Genomic DNA, 25,802 nt, shown 5'->3' on the forward strand with positions numbered 1-25,802 from the left:
TTATATAGGCTTTTTTATTGCGGATGATGCTCACATGAGATGCTCAGTCAAACCTGTTTGTCAAATTGAATGAATATTTCGTATCAATTATTGAAAAAAGTGAGAAAACACGAAAAAACACCGATTTTGGGCGTATCTTTGACGAAATATTGAAGTCCTCTCATCGCAAAATTTATAGACTCTAGCTGAGCCTATGAACCAAAATTAGAACATTTTTGCCAGTTGGTTCTTGAAAAAGCTTATTAACGCCGAAAAAAGCAGATTTGGGCTTATCTTTGGATTTTTTTTCGAATCCGTTCTTCGTGCGCCTCTAGAAGGCCAACTGAAAACCTGCCAAATTTGAACGTATTTGTTCCAGTAGACTTTTAGTTCTGTTGATTATGAATGAATGAATGAGTGAGTGAATGAATCAGTGCCATTTCGCTTTCATATATATATATATATATAATATATATATATATATATATAATATATATATATATATAAAAGGTTGATTGACAAAGGGGGCCCAGCACCCCGAAAATTCTCGTTTAAATGTAAGTTTTTAATCTATCCGTGTCGTGTGTATCCTGTTTATATTACACTAATATATACGCTAAACGTATATACTTGTTGAGAAAATTTCCTCGTTTGTCAACCAGATTTTGATAACATCATTATTTTTTTACAGAAGAATTATCGTAACATCGTGAACGCAGAGAACATAGAGGGTCATCGTTGGGAAGAAGACATAGATTCGTTGATGAAATACATCAATTCAGGCTCCGGCACTACCGAAGAATGCAAATCACAGAAATCACGTCAAGTGCGGCCCACCAAGTCCAAAGAAGACGAAGGACGGAAAAGGCGTGCAGGCAAGGAATCAGAGAGAAAAATACATAAGTCGAATAGCATGGAAGAAATATCCAAAACCAAACTCGAAGATTTGACTAGTCCTAGTCAGAAAACTACCGAAGAAAACAACACACGTGTTAAACCTATCAAGCAAGTGACATTGGATGATAATGAGTTGGAGGCGAGCTGTCGGACTGTATCAGTCGAACAGATCCAGGTCATCGACCACAAGAAACCTCTCGAAAAAGAAAGCTCTGACCTGCAAGATTCAGAATTTCACTTGGTATGTAAAAAGAAACAACGTAAGAAGAAACGCCAAGCCAACAACTTTGGCCGCCAGGGCAGAGGTGCGTCCCATTCCGGGTACTGTCCACACCAAGGCTTCCCGTCACACTATCGGCGCAGTGCAAAGACCATTCAGGATCGAATACAACCACGCAGGAAGTCAGCCTCGTCTGTTCCACCCTCCGACAAGTCGGACAGTTCCGACTTGGATAGTGTGCACTCCTTGCCCGTATCCTCCACAACGCCTAAACCAACCGTCGGCAAGACATCTACTTCTGGTGGGTCGACTCCTCAGGCGTCCTACGCCGATATTACGCGAACCATGAGCATCCAAGTATCGTCACCGCCGCCCGCTCCTCCCACACCTCCACCACCACCCCCACCACTGCCCACTACCCTGTCACTGTCCGCGCCTCTCAGAAAGGACGCGATGACTGATACCGACAGCGACATGCTACTACTACCAGTAGAAGAATACCCGCCACTAGCAAGGAAAATTGCCACCGGTGAACCTATCGTTAGGAAAACTGCATCAGGTGACTTATTCGTCGAGTTCACCTTCAAGCGCAACCGGGCCGCAACCCGTGATACTGACATTTCCCTAGAAGAGACTATTACCGTTACTAAATCTAGTGTTGTAAATAAAAAAGATTCGATTGAAAGAGTGGATAGTGATGCTAGAAAAGAACAATCTGCTAGTAGCAAAGCAGCGGCGGATAAGAGGCCACCAGTCATTTTGATGAACCGCAGTGGCCGTTCTTCTCCTAAGAAAACGCTCGATGTCACTTTTGGCTTCGATATCAACCGTGAGCTGCTGGCGACGCCCACCAAAGAACCCTACGATCTTGAGAAGACTGTTAACTATGTTAAATCTGGTAAGTCATCACTTTTCATTATACTCGATCTAATAAAGCCCCGTGTTGTACAATGTGCCACTTACTTTATCGAATTAACTGTAGTATTAGTATTTTAGCAATCTTTTTTTCAATTAAATTTATTTACAACTCACAAAAACAAAATAAAACAAATTACAATAACTTGAACCGAGCTCAATAACAGTTATATTGAAAACAAACAAATAAAGACACAATTTGTAAATGTTGTGGTGTACTGAAGACGAACTAAGAGGAAACAATACATTGCCAACTATGTTATCGCATGTAATAGGTAATGTATTTCTATATGTGTTGTATTTATTTATCAAATGTACATTATGAGGATCGTTCTGAATTATCGAATGTTCAAGTGGACGATTTTTACGAGGGATTATAATCACAGTTGTACTGTACAAGTATTTATCGAATTTATTAAACTATTCAATAAATTATCAGAATTCTGTAGTGAAGCAAATATTGAGGCATGTGGGATAGGGTTCAGGCTGAAAAACAGGATTTTTGTCATTGTATGAGTTTACCGTTGGCCTTATGGTGATGTAATATATTCTTTGAAAATTTCAAGTCGATAAGTTGCTTGTGACCATTGAATACAATTTAATACTAGCGGGGTATTATAGCATTGATATTCTAAATAAATGACTATCCTCTCAAAAGAAATTTGATAAATACTTTAAATCAATTTGGTTTGTTTTATGCTGTACACCTTCCAACCAGAATAACAGCAAATAATGCTACAGCTATAGATAATGCAGTTACAAATATTCCTGAAGAAGGCTATATGGTTAGTGTTTTGCATGCATTTATATCTGATCACACAGCTCAATTATTCTCTGTATTTCATAAGGGAGTAAAATAGTTCAACAGATGTGCGCATGATTGTAATGAAAAAACATAGAATGTTTGTGTTGTATCGTAAATAATGAAATAATCTCTTTACTGATGAACATCCATTCTATTGCTGTAAACTGTGACAGGAACTTGACTCGTAAAATTGAATATCATATGTTCTGTTTGCTCATGACAACCATATGATCATAAGACTAATAAGTAATAGTTTGAGACAGACATTAAGTGTTGAGAGCTGGAAGTCGGTCCATGACCAATCCGATCCAGATCTACAATTGATGAATTTCTATAGGATTCTGCTCTATCATTTCAAGATACATTGTCCGGTCAAAACAGTCAGCAAGAGATTGAATGATAATAATCTAAGAAAACGTTATGAAAGGTCAGTGGATGACTAAGGAGATAGAAGTAATGAGATCGTCTAGAGATAGCAAAAAGCAGAGTTAGTGAAGGAGTGAACATAGACATACAGCTACTTAAAAAAGTAAATGAGCAATATAACAATAAGGTTGAAGAGGCGAAGAAAAAACATTTTAGTAAATTTATAATTTCCTCTGCCAACATATTCAAGTCTAGCTAAGAGACTGTAAATAGACTTAGAGGGTGTAACAAAAAAGATCAATGCCCACCGAAATTTAATATCATGATAAATTGAGTACAGATTGCAAGTTCATAGCAGAGACTTTTAATCATTTTTAGTATCCATGGCTCCAGCAAATTAAAACTCTGTAGCACATGAATCCTCAAGACAGAATAGTCATGAAGAATTTTTTCTTTTTCCTACAAATGTCAATGAGGTTGATGGAGTTATAAAAAACCTCAAAGCTACGTAGGGGAGGGGTCTTTTTATATGTTTACCTCTTTACTACCCTTAATAGAACTGCGGGGTGGAAAATTGTCTTCCAAACATTTCTCTCTATACCCTTTTTTGAGCATTCATTGCCTGGACTACATACTCTGGACTTCATTGCCTGGACTATTGACTCTTATTTTCAAATATGGCCGAATATTTTACAGTGTGTTTCCAAACTCCCTACCAATATTCTAGGGTATTTTTCCTGGGTAAGAAACATATCTAAATAACATTTTCAAACTATCCGAAAGTCCTTAGTCCTCACACAGCCGCCATTTTGTTTTTTGTAAATAATGGCTGAACATTCGGTAGAGAAACTTTGCACAAGCATTCATGACAACTAGATAGAGCCACACAAATTCCAAATTCATAAAACAAGATGGCGGCCATTTAAAATGTTATTTCTTGAATACAAAAAACCGTTGATTTTACAAAAATACAAGAATAACATTTTTGGGAAATTCAATTACAAATCGAGTGCCACCTTATTTTCTAATATATGGCATCTTTAGTGATAGGTGACCGCTGAAGGTTTGTTACAATGCACGCCAAGAAGTATCACGTTTAATGATATATTATGTGAAGCGTCAGAATGGGCCAGTGGTTTCAAGTATTTGTGAACGTATTATTGAACAATAACGTTGAAGTTTAGTGTGGGGAAGTGAAAGTATTGTTCGGCTACTTACCTTGTTCAACTGGGTTCGTTTCATCGTCGTTTAAATGATATAATATGTTTAAGTCATTGAGTATGTTATTTCAAGCTAATCCGAACATGGTTCTTGAAAATATTTTGTTAAAATTGGAATTCTGGTCAAAATTATGTAATTTTATGATTGTATATTTAGTAAGAACAGATGTATCGGCCAGCAGCAGATCAAGTTCATCTTGAATCACAGCTTTAATATGTTGATTCATTTCGCTGGCTTCTTGTTTATTATATGTGTTTAGCAGATTTAAAATGCTAATACACGTTTTTAACGACTGTAAAGTGTGTTAAACAATCAGTTCTTCTCTGTTATTACTCTTTTTGTTTCTTTGTTCATTTCAACAACTACTATGTTTATTTGTGTGAGATCAAATATCATTTTGTTTATTTTTGTCAAATTAATTACTACGTTCTTTGTGTCAGATTAAGTAGCACACTGTATCTTCCTTTCAATGGTGCTATTCTGCTACTATTGCATTATTCAGTTACTATTTTAGTTGTATGATTCATCATCAAATTGATTTTTGGGTCACAACTCATAAGATCCGTAACAGATGATAATTGATCATTTGTTTGTTAAATTTCAAAGTCATTCAGTTTTTCCAATCATATGTATTATTCATATATAAATTAAACTTATATGAAACCCGCGTACAGAATTTAACTCATTTTTCCATGTTGCTCATTTTTGATTGCCTTGTATTTTAACGTGTATCTCTAGTAGACGTGTACAATCGTTCTGCTGTTTGAAATGCAAGTCTTAGTTTACTAGAAATGTAAGATTAAGGGTGGTCACTAATGACAGGACAAGTGTGTTGAACATAAAAGAAACAACCAATTATAAAAACCAATAAATGAACCATTAGAAAATTATTAAAAACTAGCAGGTAACTCGAGCTCCACAAGGCTCTAATTGAAAAATGGACAAACTGGAAACTTGACCTACTGAAATATTGCAAAATTTAAAATAGGCCTTCAGATTAAGAATCCTCGCTAAATTAAGAATCAATATGCAAAATTTCATGGATCAAGTAGTTCAGACGTGATGATGACGTGAATTTCCTATACCGCATGTTGTAACATTATTTTTTTCAGTAACGTGTTGCCCTGCTTGGTTGCAGTTGGTAGAGCAAGATTTGTAAGATATATAACCCTTTTTGTGGTTCCTGGAATAGTAATAATACCAATTTCTTACCGGCTCTCTCAGGAGCTCCCACAGTTCTCTGCTTTTGCTGGTTACTGACGTTGGCCGCTCTAACAGTTCACAGTTTCTGTGACTGATTTGTTGAATTCCGTAAATACAGATGCAGTAGATGTAGACAGATATAAGGATTCTGATTATCGTGCTAGACGATTTTATACCAATGCCACCCGCTACCATTCACCAAAGTGGTCAGCAATGAAAAATGATACCGAGTGGAATCAAAGGCGATATTCTATCAGGTTACCTTATAAATTCTATGAATTTATGTGTTGCAACTTACTACTATGACCTTGAGATTCTTCAAATCAGATTTGCTGGTACTGAATAATTTATATAAATCTCGGAAATGTATTATTTCCAAAGATTTGATAATCAATGCTGTATATCGCTGTCTTATCCAACTTATTCATTGAAGAATATAGTTGGATGGTAATCTTAATAATATTTCAATACTGGTAACTAAATAGATTATAGCGAGATTGGTCATGCATGGAGATAGGGAAATAAATAAAGGGTACACCATTCAAATAATGACACAAATATATTACATAAAATATCAACGAATAGATAAAACTATAGAGCAACAAGTATAAAAAATAAATAAAGAACAAATATATATATTGAAAATATCACAGACAGCTCACTAGTATTGACTTTGCTTTTAGCACGAAATATTACCATGTGCTTCTTAAATCAGCAATCATATGCATTTAAATTATGTAGCTCAGCGATCTACTTGCTGTTGCTTGTCGAATAAAATCCTATATATCTTCTTTCCAAATCAATATAAATAACTAATTATAAATCTCTGAATATATTAATATGTATCTCTCAGGGCTAAGGTTCGGCCTCTGGTGGAAATCAGATAAATCAATTTATCCAATGAACATGAGCTTCATTTACATCTTTATAATTTACTAATAAAAAGAATGATCAAGTGAGCATATATTATAACATCAAAATTTAATAAATATTTTATCTGTGCATATTTAAACATGTAAATCTGATATATCGTTCTTAATAGAACTCCTTTTACATTAACATGCCATGTGGTTACCAAATCCTCGGATCACATTTTAAGCGAATGCTATTTGTTTACAACTAAATTTGCCACAGGTGTCTGGCTAAATTTCAAATTATACAGCTTGACCGATTATTTAGATTGCCGACCAGTAAGTATCATAGAGCCTAACCTCAAAAATTCATTTTTTATGTAATTAAATAAATAGCAATAATATTCTTTTCTATTTGGCTGTTCAAATTGTAGACAGGATACCCATTATTATCTAATCTCTAACTTGATGATATCGCACCCGGCGATAACAAAGCAGCTGTTTGCTTGAGACCTATAAAATCTTTTCATTTAGCAATTTTGCCAGTTATTCAAAATATTCTGTTATAACGTGTATAAGCCAATTCTTCCTCTTATTATATTATAGATTATAATAAAACAAAAATAATCAACCTCAAATAGAGAAGCAAAGAAAATAATAAACAACAAAAACCTTACCTCATAAACTTTGTACACACATGTCATCATATATTATATTGATGTGTCATCACAACAAAAAGGTTACCAAAAAAATGTTTATTGGTTAGGTTTTTGTATCTTTGATTTATTTTTTCCCTATTCTGAGATTTTATTATATTTGTATTTTTACAGTGTTTTATTTATTGTTATTGGTTGTTTATTTTATTTCAGGAGCTGCTATCAAACAGCGAAGCCTGTCGCTGATGACAAAACATGTATGGTGAACATATGTGTACACACATGTTCATCGTGCATGTCCTGTCCTTAGTGGCCAGCCTTACAGGTATGACAACCGGAAGTAGTTTAAAGTTATTTCATTTATTTTTATTCAATGTCTACCGCATATATCATACATACTTCTATGCAGCAAGTCAGTTTTGAAAAGTCAAAATTTAATATGAATCTAATTTCGTTTGTGTCAATTTTTCTTCCGTTTTAATGTTTCTGAAACGTTTTCATGACGTTTCCCATGTATTTGATAATTCACAACTTCTCTTAATTCTCTTACATAGTTTTTAGGGCTGTGATAATGTACCGTTCATTCAATACCTTGAATAACTGACAATAACCTAGAGTTATTCAAATAATTTCAATATTTTGTCGTAATAAAGCTGGAAATCCTACAAATCAATCAATCAAAACTGGGAAGAAATATTTAATATCAATAACTTATTTTTGAAATTCGTTAGAGGACTAGGCCTATTGATAAATTTTGAGTTTCAACATTAAGTTCTAATCGTTCTCAGTTTGTTATTAAATTTTGTTGAAAAAATTGAGGGATTCCTGATGAAAAGGTTGAATTAATTTTGAATATTTTTTTTTCGTTTTGTGTAATAATTCGTTGTTCATCGTTACAAAATTAAATGTTGAAATGGTTGGCCGCTTTATGGATTACAAATGGAATTTATCTATTACATTTTATATAAATATAACCAAGCCTATATATTATTATGAAATATAATTACTGATTATGATAGTAAACTTTAAGTATTTTATGAGTCTTTTCTCATGCATCATTAAATCTGTTCAACTGTGAAAATATTATCTACTGCTAATAAACCTTTACATGAGTGGGATATTCAAAACTAAGACAATTCGATTATCATGACAATAAAATTAAATTACATCTCATTCGTTTTCAACTGTTTTTTTTTTTCAATTAAAATTCTAAGGTAATAAGTTTAAGGTATTTTCTGAGTAGTTGAAAAGGTGATATTGTGGTAGTAATATCAATACTGAATAAAAATATACAATAAATATTTTTTACTGAATAAAAATACTACATGTTGCCAACCACAGATTTCTTAAAATTTGCAAAGATTTCTGAAAATCTGTGATTGGACAATATCTAGTTTTTTATTCAGTTTAGGGTATTATAGCCACTTCTTTTTAACCAAAATTATTGTTTCATAATTTTTCTCCAATGGCATACAAAAATAAATAATTATTGTGTAGTTTGTTTGTATCCAGTACAAAACTATTGTGCACTTGAAGAATTTGAGAACTCAGAAACGACTGCTTTCCCACAAATATTTACCTGGATTGCCAAAAATGAAGTTTTCTCGTTCTTATTTTTAAACTACCACCTAGTTTGCAAGTTAATGTTGAAAATTCATTAAACAGGAATTAGTAAAATAACGGAATTATGACAATTCCGTTAGACTTGAATCGACTCATAATCATTATCAATGTACCGTTGATTTCCAATCATTAGCAAAAAATTGAATTTCCATTGCCAATATAATTAATAATATTATAATAATTTGCTTCAATATGTTATATTTGTTGAATTGATGCTAAGTGCCAAGTGTCTGACGTCTTGAAACTGTTTTCACAAGATGAAATTTACCGTGCAAGGCGCTATTCGTGTATGTATAATTTTTCATTCCAATATAGCAATTCAAGTGTGATCCAGTGATTTCACTTAGCACCCTATGCCTATATTCAGTTACAATTATTATAAAGTTATAGTCGTTAATAAAGGGTTTTGAAATCTGTTATTGAAGTAAAACTTTATATTTATGAATGAATCATATTATGCAGCTGTATACGGTACATATAGGTATACATATACCTACTTTTGTATATTTAACATTTATATGGTTTTAAAGCATGTTAAATGTTTGGAATTGTAGTTTCCAATACCAGTACCGCTTTTACCGCTATCCACGTTTTGAAAAAATAACAATTAATACTTAAGTCACAGAAAATAAAATACAGTAGTTACAGAAAATAGAAACACATTCACAGAAAATGTTGTTTCTTTGCTCGTTGCCTCAGTACAGACTTTATATTACACTTCATTAGAACGTGTCAGTTACAGTGTTGTAAGGTTGAAAGCACGTGATGTGATAAACTGACATTTGTCTTTGCCCAGGAGACAGCTTCAATGTTGCAATTCCTGATGCATTCAACAATTGGCTGAACTTTTATATATGGGCTGCGGAATCTAACATTGAGACCTACATAGATCGATAGAGGAGGTCAAGACGAGTTCAACCATGTATCACATTGTTGTCGATTCAAAGGATTAGCTGTAGAAACACGGCAGAAAGTCAGAAATTTTTCATAATTTTCTCATGACTACAATAGATTCTATAATAGTCCATTCTTATGTAACACTTGACAAGGAATCCAATGAAACTGGTTTGAAGATCAATACTTTTTGAGATATTGCAAAGGATTTACAAAAAGTGTACTTTTTCTTTGAAAGACGTTTATTTTGAGATATTTGAAACTATTGGATTTTATAGAATAATTTATTCTGATTGAAAAATGTTCAGTCACTTGAAAGTCTTGAATCAATTTTTTCGAGATATTAGAGAAAATTAAAAAAAATGCACACTTCATACTTTTTGTTTAATAAAAAATCAATATTTCAACAAATAAAAAGTCATTCTATTCTAATTTTCATTCTTAATAATTTGTTGCTATCTTCAGTGGCTACTGAATTTGTCCTATCTTATGCATGGTTAGGCTTGCTTAGCCTATATTACATAAGGCATGGTTATGTTGGGCTAGGCTTGGTTCGGTTAGATTATGCCTGGGTAGGTTGGTCTTGATTAGATTAAGCTAGATTGGGGAGGGTTAGGTTAGATTAGGTTGAAGATAGTTAGCTTAGGTCAGTTTGAAGATTATCAGGTTAGGTTTTGTTGGTTAGGTAAGGTTGGACAACGTTTGGTTTGGTTATATTAGGTTTTGTTACAATTGGTTTGATTGAGTTACACTTGATTTGATAATCTAAAAATTCTGAATTGCATTAGAAGCTGAATAAAATGTACTTTACAATACTTCCCTAGTGGAAGTGATCAATAGAGATCAATAAAAAAAATGTATTGATATCAATAGGTAGCCTATTTGGGCCAATACACATCATTAGGTATCCATGGATATGTATTGATGTGTATTGGCCCAAATACCTATTGATATCAATACATATCCATGGATATGTATTGGCCCAAATACCTAATCATATCAATAGGGTACACATCAATAGGTAGCCATGGATATAAATACATAACCAGCTGTATTGATATCAATACAGATCAATAGCCATCTATAAGCAGCCTGTCTCCTTTATAGAAAAAATCCTCTTTTAAATCTAGGAGAGCAGCTTAGGATGAAGATAACATTTGCAAGGATTATAATATTTTAACCCAGCTGCAACAGGCATCAAACAAGAGAGTATACCTGTTTAATTATCTATAATTAATATAAGTGAATAGATGTCTATTGACATATTGATGCAAAATTAAGGGATGTAAATAGTTAAGACATAAATAATGTGAGAAGTTTGTTTATTAAAATAACTCATGCATGTCATTTATCTATTAAGAAAGGTCCTTATTGTGGTGCTCCAGAATACTTTAATCTCTTCCTGTTTGAAGTAGCAATTTTTTTGAGCTACATACTGGTTTATGTTACTACACCTCAATTCAATCTCAATTTTTGAAGCATTCACATTTTCCTCCAGGATCCGGTGTTTGAACATTTCTAAAACAAATAACAGTTCAAAGTATACAATCTTTACAAATTAGAAAATAAGGATTTTATTTCCTGAATTAATCAGCTAGCAAATAATTTATTTAATAACCTAAAAATGTATTTAAATATGCATGACTCTCCCTCTCCTGAAAGGAAAGTCCAAGATAATACAAGAGCATTTTTTTCAAGTGAAAATTATGTCCTCACAGTTTTATATTATAACGTCATATTCTGGTGGAAAAGTCGAGAAAATCACATTTTTTCACTTGAAAAAAGTGTAAATGTTCCAACTTTTCACGTGAAAAGTATGTGAAACTGAAACTTGAAAATAACGTTTTTTTTTTGTTTCTACATTTTCACGTTATACTGAACATTGTCACATGGTATTTTAGCACCACAAAATATTTTTGAAATGAACTATTGAACTTTAATAGAATTATAAAACAGAAAGGAAAGATAACCTAGTCAAAGAACCACTCAAGTAAAATCGAATGTTGTTAGCGATCACTCCATATATTTATATAAAAACTTTTTATTTATTTTTCCATAATAAAGTTGAAGAAACCCTGAATCTGAAGTAACCAATTGTATTGAGTTTTGCTAAATTAAAAAGCCAATCAGAAGGAGGCTTACAAATCGTTCAAGGAAGAGATGAAATTTTTCTGGAAATCACTTCTCTTTGGCTTGTGACCCCAATCTGTGAGGATGCACATGGAAATTAGGGCTCTCTCTTCCTGTTAAATTTTAAAATTATCAAGCCAATCCCTTTTTTGAATGTGAACTATTCGTAATTAATGTTTATTCATCTGTGAACTCAGTGTTGTTAAAGAGTTCTTAATTGTAATCAGTTCCCATAAATATATCTTTAAAACTGAATGAAATCTATAAGAAATCTGGACCACGCACGAGCCCAGCCGAGATGAAAAGGACCTACATAATTAATTATTGGAAATAATTAATTTACTCTACAAGACCTCCAAGAACATCATTAATGTGAGTGTTAGTTCAAACGAGCTCATTTTATAAAGGCCTTTTAATTAGAGTTGGGGAATTAATCAAAGCGCTATACAAATAAATTCCAGTCAAAGAAAAATTCGCAACGTGTTGAGTGCTATCTTATAGTCTATAAGAACATTTTATGAATTTATTTGATTTATGTAGGAAGCTTACTTCCATGCACGGCACGGACTCATTAAAAAACCCTGAGATTTTTAAATATTAGTTTTAATAATTATTATTTGCTAATTGATCAAAGCTTGTCCTATTAAATCTATTGACCGAACAGGTTTTAAATTGTAGAATTCTGAATTGACTTGAAGTCCAAGTATCAGTATTAAATATAATATATTTATAATCTTTAAAGCTCACAACTGTGTATGATAGTAAACCCTGTGATAATTGTTTAACTATTAAAGAATTTATATATATTGGAATTATAGATATAAGAGTATTACATATATATTGTTTTATGGGAATATATTTTGTTTTATGTCAGCATACAAAATAATAGAAGTTTATTCTATCCTAATTCATCTTGTGATATACAGTTTGAGCTGTCTCAGTGCCAAGAAAAAATATTCTGCAGCATATAAAATGATTGAATCAATTAATATTGATCTTATTAAGAGCACTCAGTACTTATCATCCTTTGATGATAGCCATACTAGTCCGCCAGAAAAAAAATATTGATAATTATATTAATAAGGTTCCAGTTATATCATATAAGGATCCAGAGAGCTTCAAGAACTGGCGTTGTAAGTTCTAAGGAATTTCAAAAGGATAAATTGGTGGATACCTGTATTCATGGTGAGCGTTTTAAGAATCAACTAGAAAAAACCATAGTTGGTCTTCATTATTCTCAATTGGATACATGGTTACTGGTAATCAGTCATCAACTATCTTTTTGATTTCCTTATTGGTATTCTTCAAGAACTTCATAGAAGCAGTGGTAAGAATTATTAATCACCAGTCATTGAACCTTGTGGTGATTAATCATGTTTGGAAAATTCATATATCTACCACTGAGCTAGAGCTGTGGTTTGCACCCAGCGATTTTGTGAGCCGGACGGCCTTAACTTTTTGTGAATTTATTCGCAAAATAGGGACTTTAGCAACCGCTCTTATAAATATCAAGAACACCGTATCATCTATAAAGGATTTACAATTTACCACTTCACATAATAATGGCACCACAAGCGTGAGGCATGATGAAAAGCTCACCTACTCAACCTTACTATCAATGATAAATAAAATCAATAATAAAACTGAAAGCTGCAATAAGTATAATCTGAAACCGATTCAACAAGATATATCTGATGATCTATTGTAAGTTTCTGGCTAAAATAATTGAGTTGCTCTTCAAGTTGAAATTTTTCAAGCTGCATAAATACAGACAAACTGTATCACACGAGTTTGATAACATAATTCTTAATAATAGAGAAAAATTGGATGGAAATTTCCATAAAATTTTATAACAAAATTTTGATCTTGATCTTTGAATCTAAATATTGTATGCTGACCAGGGTTATAGGTTATTTGAAACATATGAACATTATTGTTATTAAGGAAAATAAGACCCTACCAATTTTAAGAGCTATATCAGTAATAATTTATCCATGTTGGTATTAATACCTGTATCACTAAGAATGTCTTCACATAATATACGTACATGACACTTGAAACTTTAAACACCACACAATTTTATCCAAAATAGGCACTTTCAGTACGTCCGTTTTAATATTCCTGTAATTTGGTAGTACACTTGGCAACATATTAGAAGTATTCCATAATATTGTCACCATCAACCAGTCACCGGCTAACTCACAAATTTCCTACTTTAGTGACCACCCCCAAAACCCTACGACCATGACACCAGCCGATCAACGACCCCAGGACAATGCAGTGGAGAAGGAGGCAGCGTATGCTCCATCAATTTCGACCCGCAAAACCTGGCCCAATTGTCTTCTACTGGGATTGATAATGTCGTCGATGTGATAAATTCCGATGAGAGTCCAGCTGGCAGAGATGAAGGAGTGAGGGCGTCCGATCCAGTACCGGCATCTCCGCAGACCGCTCCAAGCACCACCGAGGGAACAGAGAAGGCTGTCATCCAATTGCCACCTGATGTAACCAGTCAACTGCCATCCGCCACCACCAACCTAGAAAAGCGCAACACCACATTAGACTCCTCAGTCGGTTATGCTACCAATCTCATGGCAAATGATTCCATAAACGAATTCAAACTCATGCTCACCCAAGCCTTAGAGGGGCAGACTAAAAAAATACAAGAAGATATACAAGCAAGCCAGGATAAAAGGACAGAAAATATTCTAGAAAACATCAAAGCTGTACAAGAGGATATCAAAACGGTCAGACAGGATGTCAAAACTATTGATGAAAAATTTTCTAGCTTCAAAGAGGAAGTGAAAAGTCTGATAGATATTAAAGTGGGCATGCAATCTACAATCATAAAAGAGTTGGAAACCTGTATGGATGAAGTCACTTGTCAGGTAAATGAGTGGTTGGATGAGGTACCCAGGGAAGTAGGAAAACAGGTGGACATATTGGGCAAAGAGCTAGGTACCACTATCATGGGAACTATGATGGAAAAAGTATTAGGAAATAACTGTGAAGTAGAGTCAAAGATAGAAGAAAATAATAAGAAAATAGTAAAGATAGTCAGAGAACAGAGTAACATGCAGACATGTATAGCAAGCTTAACAGAGGAGGGGACTAAATCAAGAGAGAGGTACAGCATGTTGGAGAATACCATAGGTGGACAACAGTTGAAGCTAACCGAATTGTATGACAAAGTGAATGAGAATAGGAAAACTATGAATGATAAATGGACCGCAAATGAAGAACGAGTCTCCAGAATAGAGACATGCATGGAAAGTATCCCAGTCAGTCGAGTGCATTATATGCCAACTGAATTAGTAAATGGTACTCAACTTTTCCACAATCTTGGAAAATTTGATAACTCCTACTGTCACATGCAACCCAGACCATTTGTAGATCAAATAAGAGCCATTCAGGAATTGATACCCACCTCTTGGTTAGTATGGCGTTTCCAACTGTCCAGTCTATTACTCGGCGAGCTGCTGATGTTCTTCCAGAGCCGGATGCGAGATATTAATAGCCTGGAGGACTTCCTCTCCCAGTTCCTGCAGCAATATTGGAGCAAACGTAAACAGATGGATGCACTATCAGAGATTATATCATGCACATATGATAATAGAGGCGGACATTCTTATACAGAATTTGTGGCTAACGTGATGTATAAGAATTCGCAACTAGACGAATCTTTAGCTGATTCATCACTAGCTAATATACTATCCAAAAAGCTTCCTTTCCATGTTCGCATGACACTGGCAGTATCTCCTATTTCCAGTTGTAAAGAACTGATAGAACATTTACATTGTATCCAATCTGATACTTCTGAATCAAGTCAGGTAAACGATCACGCAGGAAATCCCAATCATTCTCTTCAGCATAATAACAATAGTTTCAGAAAAAATTATAATAATGAAAATCATATAGCAAATGCTGGTGCAAATGCGCAAAGTGCAAAATATTCTGAGAATACCAACAGAGGTCAATCACTTAGTAATAATTGCAGAAACAGATTTCAATATCAAAACAGTAAACTGTATCATAAAGAAGCACATTATGACAGCAGACATCATTGGAATAGAAATAATAAACAGGATATAAATTTCACAAAACAGGACAATAATAATCCAAATCATCATAGAATAGACACATCATATACAGTGGCATGCACAATAAAAACAAACCAACAACAACCTACAGTTAACCAACAACCAGAACAAAGCCACAGCTGCAACCACCCGCCACCAAACAAAGAAGTCAAACATGCATCAAACTCAATCTGTAAAAAGCAACCCATATTAAGCCTACTATTTCCCCCCAAAAATCTACTACTAGCAACCAGCCCACCACCGAAAATAATCTACAGTAGCAACACCGAGATAATTAAAGAATTGCCAATAACCAAACCTAAAAATGATGAACCAGAGTCATGCACTGAACCTGTGTACCAGCATGCAACACCCCCACAACATACCTGGTTGCAACAGTCACCGCCCAAACATCGTTGGATCCACCCGCGGCACACTAGGTTCAAGGAGCAAACCACCACCAAAGCAAGCCGAAAGTGTGACCGACAGGACGACGTCAGAGTGAAGCCTAGGGTCCAACACCGGAAGGCCCACCGGAGAAAGCAACAAGGAAGGCCATGGAAGAGAGGTTACCGTCCTCATGCTAAATTCAAGCACCACAAAAGGGATATCTAGGAACCAGATGACATTTGGAAGAAGGCAGCATGCAGAGAGAAGTACCGGCACCAGGATGAAGCAAATAATGGGACCAATATGCACCCAAAGCACACACGGTTCAAGCAAGCAGCTTACCATTGTGATTGCAACTACAGGATAAATAAAAGGAATATGCTAAAGGTAAATGGAGAATTAATAACGGATATGGGCCTAGATTATGATGAAAGGAATTATTATAGGAAACTATTGGAAGATGAAATGTGTGCAATAAAAGTGAAAGAAAGAAGGAATTATTGTTTATTGGAGGAAAGAATATCTGGTTATTGTTTATGAAGAGGTTATGTTACGAGCTTAACAAGTATGTTGATCTATTTTGTTATGATTATTGGTATGACTATGATGTCAATTGAAGAATATGTTGTAAATATAATAATGGATGATAAAAAGTGTGAAATAAAATTGAAGGGAATAGTGAATTGTTTATTGAAAACGGGAGTATATGATTGTTGTTTATTGAAAGGTTACGTTGTGAGAAATACGATAAATACATTGATTTACTTTGTGATGATTATTAGTATGGCTGTGATATCAATTAAAGAAAATATTATTAATGTAATGATAAATGAGGGCATATCTTATATTGAGAAAGTTGATTCTAAAATTTACAAAACTAATTCGAAACTCAGAAGAATTCGAAATACACAACGTGAAAATCCTAGGCTATCACAGATAAGAGAGTTGATGGAGAACTGGTCGTCAAAACCACCAGATTATTTACAATACCAAAGCTCAAGGTCTATAATCTCAAACCGTATTATCAAGACACTAAAAGATAAGGAAGTAAATAATAATATTATGATTGAACTGTCACTTGCCTTACCTTTCAATGAATATGTACCTAACGAATGCCAAACAACACAATTATTCAGCAGACAAGTACCCACTTCGACCAGCATCACCAATGCCTAAAAACAAAGAAATAGAAAATTTAGAAGCCATCTGTAACACTATCATCACTCACAAACCAATAGAATAAATATTATCCAAATTAAAAGCCAGCTTACCATATGAATCAAAGGCAGCAAAATGGTGACAGTTGAGTAAAAAAAAAAAATAAATTTGGCGACAGTTGGTGTACAGTTGAGTCGACTGTTCACTGTCAGAACCCAAGTAGCCAATGCCTAATGAATCGCCAAAATGGCTTACCCCAGAAGTTCGAGTGTCATAGAATGTGAATTATATGTAAAAATATTGTAAAAAAGTACTTTATTATTATTATTAATGTGTAACTCAAAGGGAGAAAATAAATAAAATTATCTGCCAAGTGATAAAACCGCATTGTTTCTACCAAAGAATTTTAAGCCAAAGTTTCATGTGTTAATGACTAAGAAGTTCTTGTCCGTAAATCACCAAAGATTAGCTATTAAATTTACTCATTGTGTAAACATAAAGCCCAAATTAATTAAGAAAGAGAAATCAAATGTACAAGACACTATTCGATATTGAGAAAAAAGGAAATGTTAGATTTTACAAGCCGGAGAATTATAGTGTTGTTAGGTTGGCAATGTTTTTGCACCAACGTTCAAATTTGCTTCCAGCTGAGGGTGGAAGCGCTAATCGAAAAAGATGTTTATGTTGTGTATAGAGGAGGAGATGATTTATATTTATGTATTGTATGTAGTAAGAGGTTAGCCGATGTAAGGCATATATATTCGAATTGAATTCATTTGTTATTATATTTATTGTTGAACTTTTAGGAGACATGATTCTCATTAGATCTATTAACAGGCTTTGTAACTTGTATGATTTCTGATCCAAAACCAACAGGATCATAAAAAACTATATTATATTCTCAAATTGTCGTTTTGAATCAGAAACCAGAGGACGCATTATGTCACGTAGTATTTTAGCACCACAAAATATTTTTGAAATGAACTATTGAACTTTAATAGAATTATAAAATAGAAAGGAAAGATAACCTAGTCAAAGAACCACTCAAGTAAAATCGAATGTTGTTAGCGATAATGAGTAATCATATTATCTAAAGCAATAAGAAAAAACATGCATAATTGTAATTCAACAATAATGAGGATCCATTGGCAGAATTAAAAATTATAAAGCGGCTTATTTATTATTGGCAGATTATAAAAAATAAAAGTTTGAATGTACATTTGAGGTTGAATTGTTTGTTTATATTTTTTAATGAATCAATCGATCTAGGATAAATTGATAGTTATTTGAATCAACACCTAATGAATCAGCTGATTGTTCGATGAACCAGTACAAGTTGAATTATAAAGTTTACTCACAAAAGATGTATTATATATACTAAGGAAGGTTTATGTAAAAAAATAGGGACAACTATTATTGCTGCATGAATATTTATTACAATCTAAAAAAGTACGAAAATCAAGAGTATACAAAGCTCATATAAAAAATTAAATGTATATTGCATGATAGTATCGTATATCACGATTTATTTATTAGAATAGTCTAAGACAATCACTCCATATATTTATATAAAAACTTTTTATTTATTTTTCCATAATAAATTTGAAGAAACCCTGAATCTGAAGTAACCAATTGTATTGAGTTCTGCTAAATTAAAAAGCCAATCAGAAGGAGGCTAACAAATCGTTCAAGGAAGAGATGAAATTTTTCTGGAAATCACTTCTCTTTGGCTTGTGACCCCAATCTGTGAGGATGCACATGGAAATTAGGGCTCTTTCTTCCTGTTAAATTTTAAAATTATCAAGCCAATCCCTTTTTTGAATGTGAACTATTCGTAATTAATGTTTATTTATCTGTGAACTCAGTGTTGTTAAAGAGTTCTTAATTGTAATCAGTTCCCATAAATATATCTTTTATACTGAAAGAAATATATAAGAAATCTGGACCACGCACGAGCCCAGCCGAGATGAAAAGGACCTACATAATTAATTATTGGAAATAATTAATTTACTCTACAAGACCTCCAAGAACATCATTAATGTGAGTGTTAGTTCAAACAAGCTCGTTTTATAAAGGCTTTTTAATTAGAGTTGGGGAATTAATCAAAGTGCTATACAAATAAATTCCAGTCAAAGAAAAATTTGCAACGTGTTGAGTGCTATCTTATAGTCTATAAGAACGTTTTATGAATTTATTTGATTTATGTAGGAAGCTTACTTCCATGCATGGCACGGACTCATTAAAAAACCCTGAGATTTTTAAATATTAGTTTTAATAATTATTATTTGGTAATTGATCAAAGCTTATCCTATTAAATCTATCAACCGAACCGGTTTTAAATTGTAGAATTCTGAATTGACTTGAAGTCCAAGTATCAGTATTAAATATAATATATTTATAATCTTTAAAGCTCACAACTGTGTATGCTAGTAAACCCTGTGATAATTGTTTAACTATTAGAGAATTTATATATATTGGAATTATAGATATAAGAATATTACATATATATATTGTTTCAATCAATGTGGACAAGACGGAGTATTTACAAACGAATAGTGATGGCACACCGGATTTGTCCATTGACTGTAACACCGTGATAAAAGGGAGAGATAAATTTAAATACCTGGGTTTTACCATCATGAAAAATGGTGATACAGACGAGGAGATAAAGATTAGGTTGGCCCAAACCAGGAGTTGTATTCGACAGTTGCACCCAATCATATGGAGTAAGGATATTCATAGGAAAAATAAACATAGAATATTCAATGCAATCGTCAGAAGTATAATGACGTATGGGGCAGAGGTTTGGGTGACAAACAAGGGAGCAAGAGATAAGATAAGAGCTGTTGAGATGGATTACTGGAGGAGATGCTGCGGGCTTACCAGAATGGACAGAGTGAGAAACGAGGAGATAAGAAGGAGAATGAAAGTGGAATGGGATATTATAAAGTTGATTGAGGATAAAAGGTTGATGTGGTATGGCCATGCTAGAAGGGCGAGTGCCAGCAAATGGATAGGGATGGTGATTGATTGGAGTCCAATTGGGCGAAGGAAAAGAGGAAGACCTAAAAGATCATGGAGAAATGAGGTGGATGAGGCTATGGAGGCCAGGAATTTAAGGGATGGTGAATGGGAGGATAGGCAAAGATGGAGGTCTCGACTAAAAGAAGGAAGACGGTGAATCACTGTAAAATCCTATTATATATATATATATATATATATATATATAATATATATATATATATATTATATATATATATATAGGATTTCGAAAAAAAACTATGATATTGTTTTATGGGAATATATTTTGTGTTTTATGTCAGCATACAAAATCATAGAAGTTTATTTTATCCTAATTCATCTCGTGATATACAGTTTGAGCTCTCTCAGTGCCAAGGAAAAATATTCTGCAGCATATAAAATTATTGAATCAATTAATATTGATCTTATTAAGAGCACTTAGTACTTATCATCCTTTGATGATAGCCATACTAGTCCACCAGAAAAAATATATTGATAATTATATTAATAAGGTTCCAGTTATATCATATAAGGATCCAGAGAGCTTCAAGAACTGGCGTTGTAAGTTCTAGGGAATTTCAAAAGGATAAATTGGTGGATACCTGCATTCATGGTGAGCGTTTTAAAAATCAACTAGAAAAAACCATAGTTGGTCTTCATTATTCTCAATTGGATACATGGTTACTGGTAATCAGTCATCAACTATCTTTTTGATTTCCTTATTGGTATTCTTCAAGAACTTCATAGAAGCAGCAGTAAGAATTATTAATCACCAGTCATTGAACCTTGTGGTGATTAATCATATTTGGAAAATCCATATATCTACCACTGAGCTAGAGCTGCGGTTTGCACCCAGTGATTTTGTGAGCAAGATGTACTTAACTTTTTGTGAATTTATTAGCAAAATAGGGACTTTCGCAACCGCTCTTATAAATATCAAGAACACTGTATCATCTATAAAGGATTTACAATTTACCACTTCACAACATGTATACCGTACTGAACTCTCAGAAAAGAACATGAATAAAACGGTATTTTCTACATTTCTTGTCCCACATTTGGTCATTTCTTTCGCATGAAAATTTCCAAAAATTCACATGAAAATAACGTTTTTAAAATACATTTTTACAATATTTTATCATGAAAAGATGGAGAAGGATTACCTTAATTATTCTGAATAAATAACCTTTTCAATTCTTTATTTTTACATTAAAAAACTATAAATCTTATAAAACTTTTGAATAACAACAATAAAATGTGAAGTAAATTCTCTACCCTAACTTTACAATAATTTTACACAAAACTGAATAGAAATTAAATTCAACTATAAAGACCTATTCAGACAAATGGATTTTTCCTAGTAAGTAGTGATATATGCAATCTAACAGCTGGACACTATAATTACAAAGAGAAAGCTCATTTCCATTTGTAATCATTCAACAGCTGACAAATTTCAAAAATGTTTCATGTAAGCTTATTTTTCAGCTGTTGGACTTTGTATCAACCATTTGCTTGTATTAGCTTTGCATCACCAATGGGAAAAAACATAAATGTCTGGATGGCCAATAGGGAGATTTTTGCTTTAATAAAATGGTGAAACAACAATAATTTATATTAAAATTGAATTTTTTTTCAAAACATCACAGTCTTCAACCCTTCAATAAGTTTGAGACTGTTGTAGATATAATACTGTAACTTTCAGGATAAGTTATTGGTCGAATACTCCACCTTTTGACATACAACTGAATTTCAACTCCTCATAAGGGGGTGACTTGGGGGTTGTAAATCGAAGATTTTGAATGTAAATACCCATTGTGTATTATCTTAAAAGCCTTCTCAAAACGAGAAAGATGGAATCAATAAAAATCTTATATGATACTTTTATCCAAAATCCATAGGAGTGGCTGTAGTCGAGTGGATCAGATGCTGGCTTTATGATTCAGAGGCCCGGGTTCAATTCCCGGCCCAGGCCAAGATATTTATCTCGGGCCACTCCCGTGTTTCGGATGGACACGTTAAGCCGTCGGTCCCGGCTGCCTAAAAAGCAGTCATTAGGTCATGTCAGAGGCCCTGAAATTGATCAGTTGTGACCTGAAAACTCTGACACCAGACCTGTGCCAGCCAGGTCACTCGATATTATTATTTTTATCCAAAATGGCGGCTGATTGAAGTTTTGGTTTTTAAAGAAATAATTGATAAAATTCAATCAGCCGCTATTTTGGATAAAAGTATCATAGATTCTTATTGATGTGATCTTTCTAGTTTTAAAAAGGCCTTTATAATGATGTATCACACAATGGGTGTTTACATTAAAAATATTTGAGTTATAACCCCTCATTTCTTTACAAACTGTAACTTCAATCAGCCACCGTTTTGGATTCAAGTTTCATAGTACATTTTAATTGATGTTATGTTTCTTGTTTTGAAAAGCCCTTTAAAATAATGTACCACACAATAGGCGTTTACATTAAAATTTTCCAGTTAAAACTCTTGAGTCACCATATTATACATTCTGAACCTAGTCAACCCCTTATGAAGGGGTTGAAATTCAGTTGTACCATACATCAAGAGTTAGAGTATTTGACCAGTAACATATCCTGAAAGCTACAGTATTATATCAACAACAGTCTCTAATTTATTGAAAGGTTCCCTTACATATGACTCACCCGGTATGATTACTAACTATAATGATTAGCACAAGCCTAGAGCTCATGTGGACATCACCCATAAAAAAAATTGTTTGACTTTATATTCTGTTTTGAATTAATCAAAATTGAGACTTACTTAGATTTCTCTTTGCTGGTAAACTGAGTTTTTGGAGACTTCAGCCAGTATTTAATTACCGTACTGCTTCTATGTCTTTTTCTTTTGTGTTGGAAAATTTCATCACCACAGCTCCTATCAGAGATGAAACAAAAGTTTACTTATAATTAAACATATTTCAAATAATATTTTTTGACTAGAAAATTGGAAAAACACACATGTTGCAAACACACAGTCTCACTCTTTCTTATTATATAAAATATATATTGCTAAAATGAGAGGACTACACCGATAGTTTTTCTAAATTGGAATAAGATATGAAGCTGTTAATATAAATAAATGAATCAATTGCTTGCTGGAAAAAGTTTAAATAAAGTCTGCCGGTCCAGTAGAAAACAACTGAATAAATTTTAATCTATCAATCCACAGTCATATATTATTGATATCAAGTTCATTATAATAACATGAGTGTAGATTAGTTTGTGGTGACTTCAATTACCTACTTAGGCTAAATAAAAAGTTTTGTTACACATTTAAATTTATATGTACCAGCATAAACCCTGGAATGTGTCTGCCTAGAATAATAATCATCTTATTTTCAGCAAAGATGAATTCAAGAGGCTTTCTTCTTATTATTATTAAGTTATGCCTTAAATAATACGGTATTAAGCAAAGACCTTAAAGAGATATCTTTAAGGTTCTTTCCTTGCATCTTTAAGGTCTTTGGTATTAAGTGTTGTGTAGTTATGAGGTTATGTTATGCGTGGCCTATAATAGTCTTTCGAAAAGATTATCATTTAAATATTTATAAGTATTTAGACCTATAATAAATTTATTCTTTCATTTTACGGTACATCAATAAAAAAAATCACTCGACTTACCTATATTTCCTGGATAAAATCACAAAAATTACAAACTATAAAACTCACTACAAAGTACAAAAACCGTTGCAAAATGCAATATGCATTGACCAAACACCAACACTACCGTGCATCGCATCATCGATAAACCCAAAATGTCGATATAATATTATCAATACATCGATAAATAGTAATTACATATTCTCAAATGTCATCTACATCTTTGTTTGGAAATGCGTTATTCAAATAACATAGTTTAAATAAGTAAAAGTAGAATACAATCCTGATTTCTACATTCTTGAATGCAATAAAATCAGTTTTCCCCAGGAAGAAAGTTAGAATTAGTTTGATATATCGATTGTTAAGACTTTGATATTTCCATTTCACAGTATCAATATTATTGCTAATATATCAATATTTTCATTCGATACCATAGTAATGGTGGCAATTTCAAAATTATTGACAATGTTACTGTTATTAAAATATTTGATATTAATTTCAGGTGGAGATTATTGATTTTTTATGGGGGGACATTTGTGCTTGACACTGAAATAATGTTGGAAATGATAAAATAGTAGGTTGTTATTATTTGAATTGAAACCCCAAAAATCATTTCAAAGTCTGTGTGAGTAATTCCGGATACTGCATGATTTTCCTCATAAACTGTGATCTAATTTGAAAAAGTGTTATAACTTTTCCAATTTTGAATGGAATCATTTCTAGGACAAGGTTGATAATATGAACAGAAACGTCCATGAATTTTTGCAGAATTTTTCATGAAGAACCAAATTTTTTTTTAAATTTTAAATGTCAGTAGCACGTTAATGGCACGTCTGACAGGATTTTCACATAGGTCAAAAAGTGCTGGAAATTCACTTCTACACCCGAATCAGTCATCAAAAATACATTGTTCCGGGAAAATTGAAAATCTGCCAAAAATATTCAAAGTTTTTAACTGCATTTAAAATTACCGCAATCCATGGACTCCTATTGATATCACTAAACTTGTAGTGATATCAATATAAGTTCATTGACTGTATTTACCGTGATTTCTATTGGTATCCATGGATTTCTATCGATATCCATGAGCACGTATTGATATCCATGAGCATATATTGATATCAATAGAATTTTTCTATCGATTTCTATGGATCTCTTCCACTAGGGTTGCCCAAACTATACAAACATGTTGAACTCTTCTAATGCTTGAATATGATACTACACTTCATGCCTTATTCAAAAACAACTTGATAAATTAAAGTTACTAATTGTGCTCCCTGTGGAAGTCTACATAAGATTTGACAATATTTAGCTGTCACTTGAAGTAGCAAAAGTAATTATGAAAAAAGGAATGTAAGTAATAAGTAGGAATGAAAATTATTATGTATGGAGTGTGCAAATTTTTTCATTTTTTCAAATATCTTGAGACATATTTTGAGTGTATGCTATCATGTAACTGAACATTTTTTTCTTCAGAGTTTATTATTCTACAAAATCCTATTTTTTGAAGTACCGATCAATCACCAAGTATTCAAGTTGACCTCTTTAAAAAATTGCACATTTTTTTGCAAAATGTCAAAAACTATTGAAGTTATGAACTTCCGGTATTGAAACTGGTTTCATTGGATTCCTCATAATGTTTTACATTACATTGGACTATTTTTGAACCTATAATGAAGCCATTAAAAGATTATAAAAAATTAAAATTGATGAAAAAATATCTACTTTCTACCATGTTTGTTAAACTAATCCTTCGAAATCAACAAAAATG

The 25,802-nt window shown here is 32.9% G+C and overlaps 1 protein-coding gene and 1 long non-coding RNA gene across 2 annotated transcripts in view; one reads left to right on the plus strand and one right to left on the minus strand.

Annotated features, from left to right (window-relative positions):
* LOC111062901 overlaps window positions 1-5,528 on the plus strand; it is a 55,350-nt gene extending 49,822 nt beyond the window's left edge. The window contains exon 8 of the mRNA XM_039443147.1: window positions 671-5,528. Within this exon, the coding sequence (XP_039299081.1) occupies window positions 671-2,092 (1,422 nt within the window). The 3' untranslated portion in view covers window positions 2,093-5,528. The remainder of the gene's footprint in view (window positions 1-670) is intronic.
* Window positions 5,529-10,935: 5,407 nt separating this feature from the next.
* Window positions 10,936-24,143, minus strand: LOC120354955. Its single transcript, XR_005573332.1, has 3 exons — window positions 24,053-24,143; window positions 23,193-23,306; window positions 10,936-11,148 (listed from the first exon to the last, which is right to left on the minus strand). It is a non-coding gene; the product is annotated as an uncharacterized LOC120354955 (long non-coding RNA).
* Window positions 24,144-25,802: the final 1,659 nt, after the last annotated feature.

Source organism: Nilaparvata lugens, chromosome X (assembly GCF_014356525.2).
Source record: "Nilaparvata lugens isolate BPH chromosome X, ASM1435652v1, whole genome shotgun sequence".
Classification (NCBI taxonomy): domain Eukaryota; kingdom Metazoa; phylum Arthropoda; class Insecta; order Hemiptera; family Delphacidae; genus Nilaparvata; species Nilaparvata lugens.